At 42.2% G+C, this 8,534-nt stretch overlaps 2 protein-coding genes across 3 annotated transcripts in view; one reads left to right on the top strand and one right to left on the bottom strand.

The window, feature by feature from the left end:
- TSTD3 (thiosulfate sulfurtransferase (rhodanese)-like domain containing 3) overlaps positions 1 to 8,534 on the bottom strand; it is a 46,839-nt gene that overhangs the window by 13,680 nt on the left and 24,625 nt on the right. The gene's annotated exons all lie outside the window — the stretch shown is intronic.
- Positions 7 to 8,534, top strand: part of CCNC (cyclin C) — a 22,655-nt gene continuing 14,127 nt past the window's right edge. The window contains exons 1-5 of the mRNA XM_019537800.1: positions 7 to 87; positions 2,443 to 2,549; positions 6,479 to 6,563; positions 7,079 to 7,148; positions 7,885 to 7,936. Of these exons, the coding sequence (XP_019393345.1) occupies positions 56 to 87; positions 2,443 to 2,549; positions 6,479 to 6,563; positions 7,079 to 7,148; positions 7,885 to 7,936 (346 nt within the window). The 5' untranslated portion in view covers positions 7 to 55. The remainder of the gene's footprint in view (positions 88 to 2,442; positions 2,550 to 6,478; positions 6,564 to 7,078; positions 7,149 to 7,884; positions 7,937 to 8,534) is intronic.

The raw sequence follows: 8,534 nt of genomic DNA, 5'->3' as shown, positions 1-8,534 counted from the left end.
GGGTGGCGGGGCTGGTCAGCCGGGGGGGCAGAGCCGCCTACCCCGAGCCCGCTCCATGGCGGGGAACTTCTGGCAGAGCTCGCACTAGTGAGTGGGGACCCCTCCCCCCCGCGGGGCGCACGCGGCCCCGGGCTGTCAGGGTGGATGCGGGGCGGCCGTTGGGGGAACGTCCCCGGGCGGGGGGAATTATTCTAAACGCACGTGCGTGTGAATGTCATGGGGGTGAATGGGAAGATTCCCGCCCCTCTCCTCCCCCCCGTTGCTGGACCCTGTTGTAAGTGCCAGGGAGTCGGACTGTGCCTCCCCGCACACACCTGGGCCCTGGAAGGTGGAGAAAACAGCCTTTCTGTAGCCCCTGGTTGTGGTGGTTGCCCATGGGAGTGACCCCAGGGGAGCTGTTCCTGTTCCTAATGGGGTGGTTTGGGCAGGGATGACCCTGGCTCCATGACCTCTGCAGGTCCACTTCTCTGTGATGACTCTTAAGCCTGAGCATGTTTCGTGTGTTGGGTCCCTACAGGCTTGAAACAGCCAGTTGGTTTCCTCTTCCTACTTGCTCTTTTGGAAGCCCTTTCATTTTTCTCTCTTGCTGCCCGGGCTGGGAGAAGAAAACTGACTGTGGGCCAGAAAAGAGATCCCGTGTTGGGGAAACTGGAAGGCACACCAGCAGCTGATCAGTTTCAGGAGGGTGCATAAGGCACAGATGAACTGCTCCCCTCTTCCCCCCACATGCACTGACTACACATGGAGAGCTGCTGCAGTCACAGATCCTGCAAGTCAGTTGCAACCATCTCTTCCTCCTCCCAGGGGGCTGTCTGGCATATTTACCAAAGTCTAACATACAAAACTTAACTCAAAGGTCTGAATTCAAGTAGTAACACTAAGGGAAAAAAAATAACAGGGACCTAGTGCTAGTAATAGTCCACAGTATGAATATGAGCCGGCAGTGTGATGCTGTAGCCAGCAGGGGAAATAATACTCTGGCATGCATCAATCAGTGCATCTCAACCAAAGCCAAGGAAGTGATTCTTCTGCTTTACTCAGCATTGGTGAGACCACAGCTGGAGTACTGCATCCAGTTCTGGGCACCACCCTTTAACAAGAACATGGACAAGCCTGAGAGAGTCCAAAGAAGAGCCACCCAGATGATCAGAGTTTTACACAGCAAGTCATACAAGGAAAGGCTGGGATTTTTCAGCTTAAAAAAGAGAAGGCTGGGAGGGGACTTGATAGCAGCTTTCTGTTACATCAGGGGAGTACATCAAGTGAAAAACTGTTCACCAGAGCACCCTTGGGGAAAACCAAGAGTAATGGCCATAGACTCTTAGAAGACCATTTCTGGCTCAACATTAGGAAAAACTATTTCACGGTTAGGGTGTCCAGGTTGCACCACCTCTGGAGGGAGCTTATTTCACAATCGTCTACCCTGGAAATCTTCAAGAGGAGACTGGATGGTCACCTTGCTGGCGTCACGTGACCCCCAACTGTCTTTCCTGCCTAGTGCAGGGGGCCTGGACCTGATGATCTTCCAAGGTCCCTTCTAGCCCCTAACAATCTATGAATCTATAAAACACAGCTGCTCAGTGGGTGCAAAACCAGCTTTTGAAAACGTGTCTTGCGGTTTTTGCTTTTTAAAAAGCCATTGTGTTATTGAGGCTGTTGAAGGAAAGTCACATACTTGGGGAATGTTTGTGTTGGTCTTTACTTAGTATCTAATAATCTGCACCGAGGTGCGAGGTGGCAAAGATACAACCTACAGAACCAGGTCATCTGGCCCATGGGGCTTCAGGAGGGATTGGGAATTTGGGGGCAGGCAGGGCAAGGAGAGACAGAGGGCTACCACTGAATTTTGGCAGGTATTTCAGAGTATGACCAGGAACACATTTCAGTGATGGCTGTATTAATCCCTGTGGTTCCCGGAGCTGATGAAAATGCTACAGGTCTTGCTAAAGGCCAGATTGAGCCATAAAATCCAAGAGAGATTTGACATGCCTTATCTACACCACGGAGAGGGGGAGAAGGAGATTTAAAAGCTTTTCCTGCAAAGAAAGTCACAGCGAATCAACTATATTTCCCCTAAAGAAAAGATGGCATAGAATGAGCTGTGTCCAAGTATCGTTAGCACTGAGTATATTGAATTTAAATGTGTGGCATCTAAAATAAAATCTGTATGTAGTATATCTCTCAGACTTTATTTTCAACTAATAACTAATGCATTTTACATTTTTAGCATTGAGAAGGCCTCTTATTTCTGGTGATTATTTTTCCTTAAAGGTCCTGATTTTGAAAACCCTAATGAGCATTCATTTCGCAAGAATGCATCTAGCATTACAAGGCTCAGTTGAAGGGATGCGCATCAGCCTGTTTCATCCCCAGATACGAACTGTACTTTATTCGTTCACAAGTCACTGTATAATATTTGTGAATTGTTTTTTTCCTTCCTAGTTTACAATGGATTTTGGATAAACAAGATCTGTTGAAAGAACGCCAGAAGGACTTGAAATTTCTAGCAGAAGAAGAATATTGGAAACTTCAAATATTTTTTACTAATGGTAAAATGGTTTTATTTTTGATTAGCTGTCTAATTTGGGCCATATCTGTGTATCTGAATTCGTGGTTCAAAATAGGAGCTTCAGTTTCTCCTATTTTTATGTATATATTCTCTTAACATGTTTAAAAAGCTATATTAATATAAGCATTTGAAAGATGTATGAATTAGATGCAGGTATATTTCTCAAGGATGTTATGAGAGATCTTGATAAGTTTCCTTCCTTTTATCAGTCTAGTAAGGTAGGTAACATTCATTTTCTCAGGCATTGAGGCAGAGAATTGGACAGAAAAGTTAAGTGTCTTTATTGCAGGGATGGGCAAACTCCAGTCCATGGGCCAGATCCGGTTGGCTATGGACTCTTATTTCCCAGCTGTTCCTGCCCTCATGGCTTGGGCCAGTTTCCATGGAGAACCCGGTTGCACCTGTGTGGAAAGTGCAGCTTTCCATGGAGACCAGCCTGAGTCCCGCTGGCAGTACGCATGGTAGAGCAGCGCAGGGGGCTGCTCTGAAGCCTCTGGGAACTTGTGATGGGGGCAGCTTGTTCCGGAACCAGGGCAGAGCTGTGATCTGTAGCCTGGATGTGCTGGGCAGGGGTGTGCAGGCAGGGGATCACATCTCTACCCTAGCTCCAGACCAGGCTGTCATAGCTGCAAGGAGCTGGGGCAGAGCCACAATCACCTGCTTGCGTGCTCCTGCCCAGAGCATGCAGGATACAGATCGTGGCTCTATCCTAGCTCTGGAGCAAATTGCCCTCAGCGCAGGTTCCCAGCAGCTCCAGAGCAGCCCCCTGCACTGCTCTGCTGCATATGCTGCCCACCTTTATGGCAACTCCAGCCTGAGCTTTCCACAGAGGTGTGGCTGAGGTCTCCATGGAGACTGGCCCAAGTCATGAAGGCAGGGGCTGCTGGGAAATGGAGTCTGGCTGCCAGGCAGATCAGCCATTTTGCCCACCGCTGCTGTATTGGCTGCTGAAAATAATCCATGTCAGTGCTGGTGTTTTAGGCTAATGACAGACATGAACACCCCCCCGCCCCCCCCCATAGTTTACCGAAAGAGGTAGCACGTTAGTTTGATCTTACTCCCCAGCATCTGTATAGATAGGGTGCTTCAGTGGGGCTTTTTGGCATTTTATCTAAAACGGTTCAATCAGCGATTAGATAAAAGCACCAAAAAAATCCCACTGAAGCTTCTGATCTACACAGATGTTGGGTGAGCCAGGTCTAACTAATGTGATGCCTCTTCTGGGCACGCATTGAGCTCTGTGAAGGCGTGTTAAAGTAAAATGCAGTTTTGGGGTGTTGGTTTTTTGTTTGTTTTTTACATCTGTAAAATGTTTAATTTATCTCCCATTTCTGTTTTTTCCCCCCCTCTTTTAATTCATCTGTTTTTATTTATACTTATCAAGATCAAAGCGCTCTGCAAGATAAGATGACAGATCATTTGGAGAGTTTATCTTTTATAGAGTAACAGAAACCTGATTGAGGACTGTTATTTATCTAATTTCTTAATTAGCTTAAAGTTTCTTGAGGATAAAGTAAAGGAAAAAAAAGAAAAGAAAAAAAGGATAAACAAGATATTTCATAATGCAACAAGACCTAAAAGGGAAACAATAGGTTAAATCCATTAAAAAAAAAAATGCATACTTCCTTAGTTATGATACTAATATTAGTTTAGGTTATTAAAACTAAAATACTTTAAGAATCTAAAATGTTTTTGCCTTTTAGCTTTCCACTCCTGTTGGATAAAGAAAACAGCAGATTTGTCAGTTTCACTTTTGATGTAGATTCCTAACTCAGGTCCCTTCCGACCCTACCAACTATGAAACTAATTAAATGAGTAACAGTCGTTTCTGCTGTCAAAATGTCAGCTTTAAAATAAAATGTGTATCAAGCCTCTGACATCTTCCAGAGTTGGAAATTCATGGACTCCCATCTGTAAGATTGTGATTGTTTACAGTCCCCTTGGACCAGAGAGTAAGCTAATCAGTTTCCTTTTCTGGTTTTCATGCAATAGCAGAAAAGATGTAAAACAAGCATTACATCTTGTTCAGAAGAATATTTAGGATTAAAACACAACATTCTTCATTTAAAAAAATATATATATATTTTGAATGTCTCAAAAACCGTAGGGTGAATTGATCTAATAGAGTTATTACATTATTTAATTGAAAACTTCAGTTTTTGTGCTATTAGAATTTCCATCCTCCCTTTTCCCAGCATGTATAAGCTTCAGTTTCATTAGGTCTCTCTAGACCAGAGGTTCCCAACCACTGAGCTGTGGCCTGGTTCTGGGCTGTGAAGGGTTAGCTGCCAACTCACAGCACAAGCCCCCTGCTCAGTCCCCTGTCTGCCCAGGCAAGTGGCTTCCACCACCAGCAGTGATATGTAGGGTTAAAGCTGGGGGGTGGGGCAGCCCCAGGAGGGAGCCAGTGGGCTCCACGTGCCCTGTCCCGGTCTATAGGTTGGGAGCCACTGCTCTAGACACTGAGAAAATAACATACTCCCTGCCCCTGCCCCCGCTAAATCTCACCCAATTTTTCTCTTTGACAACACAGATGGCTTAACCATTTCTTCCTGCAAAATAATCCTGCAGGAGAGACAGATTTAGATTATTTTGTGTGGTTTGCTAAGTGGATTTTCCAGTACTGTAGGAGGAGGACAACTTCCTAGCTTTGTGGTCAATTCAGGATGGACAATTTTGTAGTGGTAAAAACATCACAAGATTCACTGTGGAGAGCATGTGGGTACCAAGATATTTACAAAAATGTTCCATACTGAAGTTTGGTCTCTTCCCTGGTGGCATTGCTTAGCCATGACCTTTGTTGTCATTAACAGCCTAGGCTCAACTGCATTACTGCCATCTTGGAGGGGGTGAGCTGGATGGATGGTCATGGATCTGGGCTATTGAGAGAGGCTTCTCTCTGGCTAACCCTGTCACCAGTTACCCATGCTCTCAAAATCTGTGTGCCTCAAACGAGGTGTTTGTGTCCTTGACTTGAGGAGCAAGAAGTGTTTCTGTTGCCTCTGGGAGATTGACAGTGCTAAGAAATGTTATGCACTTTAACCAATGTCTTAAATTGCTGCTGTCCTGATCTAGTGCCGGTGTTTGATATATAAGTGAATTTACGTTTTTAAATATTTACCTTAATACCTGTCTGTAAAATGTAGAATGCTGATACAGAAGTACCATGCTCAGCTGAATAACAGAAGGGGAGTGCAGGAAAACTAGTGAGCAGCAAAACCTTATGTTTCACTCCATAATTCTCTAATCCCATCCCTGCTCTGTATCCCAGACTGATGCATCTAATGTGCTTGGCAACTTTCCTTTGCCTGGGAGGCCAAACAAGACCTACCTGCACAGCTGACACCAGGGTTGTTTCTTGGCCAGCTGGCAAAGAATGCTTGTGATGCAGCTGACTACTTCCTCTGGTCTCCCACCCCCTTCCTCTAGACTAAATATGTCAGTTCTTTAGCACCTGCTGCCACTGCCAAATACAGTGTAATATGTGCTGGCAGCTTTAGGCGTTTGGAGAGAGTATCTGCTTTGCAATACCTTTGAGTCCTATTTTTCTATTTAAAACGTTTGAATTTTAGACTGAAAAGTGAGACGCCCAAACTTTGCCCCTCTGGGTGCTGTGTTGTCAACTGCCTAGGAAAGTAATGAAGTAAATTGTTATCCTAATCTTTAAAGGTTCAGGTCACCTGGCCCCCAAGTCTAGTATGCAGTGCTAGCCCCTCAGTCACCGTGGCCTCATAGGAACATATCATCTTTGGGTGGGGAAGTAACACATTTGGACTGAAAGGAGAGACATCGGCCTACTCTTCAGAACCCCCAAAATACAGTTTCTCCTGTAGACCATACTTTGAGAGCCTCAGTATGTGGTGTCATCATATTAAAGATTGAACTTAAGTTTTTGTTCATTTTTTTAAGTTATCCAGGCTTTAGGTGAACATCTTAAATTAAGACAACAAGTTATTGCCACTGCCACTGTCTACTTCAAGAGATTCTATGCCAGGTAGGACTATTTACTATGATGGTATGAGAGTGAAGCATTTGTTAGGCAGATTTTCATAGACTTTTTGAAATGCAACTATTGCTTCTGAATTGTGTAAAGCTTTTATGTTAATTATATGTTAATAATGTTAATATAGGGTGCCTGTACATGTACTCAGGTGTGGTGGGGTGGCATTTTAATTAGAATGGTTCTTGGAGAGCTGCAGCATCATGTGTATTAAGCCCCCACACATTTAAAAGAGGCTGCAGGACACTTTAACTAAAGTTCATTCAATGAGCTTTAGTTAAAATGCCCCAGCAGCCATTTTTAAGCCCGTGGGAGCTGCAGGGATACTAGAGTGTTCTAATTCAAACATGGAACAGACTGTCTGCTCAAATGTGTTCTAATTAGAATGCATCAGAGCATGTGTATAAGCACCCTTGGATTTTGCTTTTTGGAAGAAAGTGTGGTGGTCTTGGCAGACTAATCTTTCTTGTGCACAAAATGATATTTTATAATTTGTTATAATATTTCAGATACTCCCTAAAAAGTATAGATCCAGTATTAATGGCTCCTACATGTGTATTTTTGGCATCCAAAGTAGAGGTATGAAATATTTCAGTTTTCTAACATAAAATGTTATGCATGAGGGAGATATTGCACATTCTTATGATATTTTTGTTGGTTTTATTTCATATTTTGGGGTTCAAAGTTTTCTTTTCTAGAGCACTACAAAAAATCCATAAGAGGGAAGCAAGGGAAAAGTGATAGATTGACAGATGCTATTCACCATCTTTTAGTATTTTGTCTGACTTGTTGGCCTATCTTCTCAACCCTGAAGGATCTTGAAGATTTTGACAATGTTTAGATTACTCTTCCATTTAATGTAACTTAACAAAAAAGTGTTCAATTAAAAAATATATTTTAGTGGTTTAATTTATTTTTTTCTTTATTCTAGTTTCCAAATATAAAAAATTCTACTCCATATATTGTCCCTGTTGTTGTTGTTGTTGTTATTACAGTATTAAGAACAACAATACTGTGATTTAGATGTAGATATGAGGGTCATCAGAATTTACTACCCTTGGGCTTTTTATTTCCATTGTAGCAGCTATGGTCATTTTGAGAAAAGAATGTGTGCTGTTGTAATTGCTATTTAGCTTTTCATAGACAATTCAACTTATTTTGATCACCAAAATGCTTACAAAGATAGAGAAAATATTTAATTAGGATGCAGTTTGAAGAAGCTGCCTAGTAAGAAACCCCAAGTAGTTTGATAAACAATGTGATCAAATAACATTTCAACTGAAGCACCTTATTTGCTGCTGTTTTTTTTGCTCAGGAATTTGGTGTGGTTTCAAACACAAGGTTGATTTCTGCTGCTACTTCTGTATGTAAGTGTAAACATTGTTTATGCTGTATTAAGGAGTCCCTTTGAAGGTAGTCACTTTGTAAGGAAAATAACGCCTACCATGATTTGATGAATTTTTTTTACTTCACTCTGTATAAGGGCAGCCTGCTTTGATAAGACTTCCGATTTAAGTGTGTATGTGGAAGAAAGTCTTTCCTGTTTATACTGCCATCAGTTCTTTTGAAAACTTATCAATCAAATATCTTTCTCTCTCAAAAAACCCCTCACCCTCATACTGAAATTAAAGTTGTGGAATAAATTAAAGGTGTAGAGTTTATTTTTCTTTTTTTAATGTCTTCCTCAATGATTAGTTGTTGTGGAACTACATTTTTTTTTGTAAAAAGTCCTAGCAAGCTCTATATTTTCTAGTTGTTTTTCTAATGACACCTTTTTATTAGAAAATTATATATACCTTGTTACAGTTGAAAAAAAATTTTCATAGATGAATCAAGAGATGGCTTTGTTTTAATAATATTAGTAGGTAAAGAAACAATTTTGAATTTCCCTCCTAATTTACAATTATTTATTTCATGCTTCTCCCTTCTATCTCAGAGGTACCCCAGGGGATACTTTGAAAAGTC

This window comes from Crocodylus porosus, unplaced genomic scaffold (assembly GCF_001723895.1).
Source record: "Crocodylus porosus isolate Cpor-Errol unplaced genomic scaffold, CroPor_comp1, whole genome shotgun sequence".
In the NCBI taxonomy this organism is placed as follows: domain Eukaryota; kingdom Metazoa; phylum Chordata; order Crocodylia; family Crocodylidae; genus Crocodylus; species Crocodylus porosus.
This window is presented reverse-complemented; position numbering and strand designations above follow the sequence as displayed.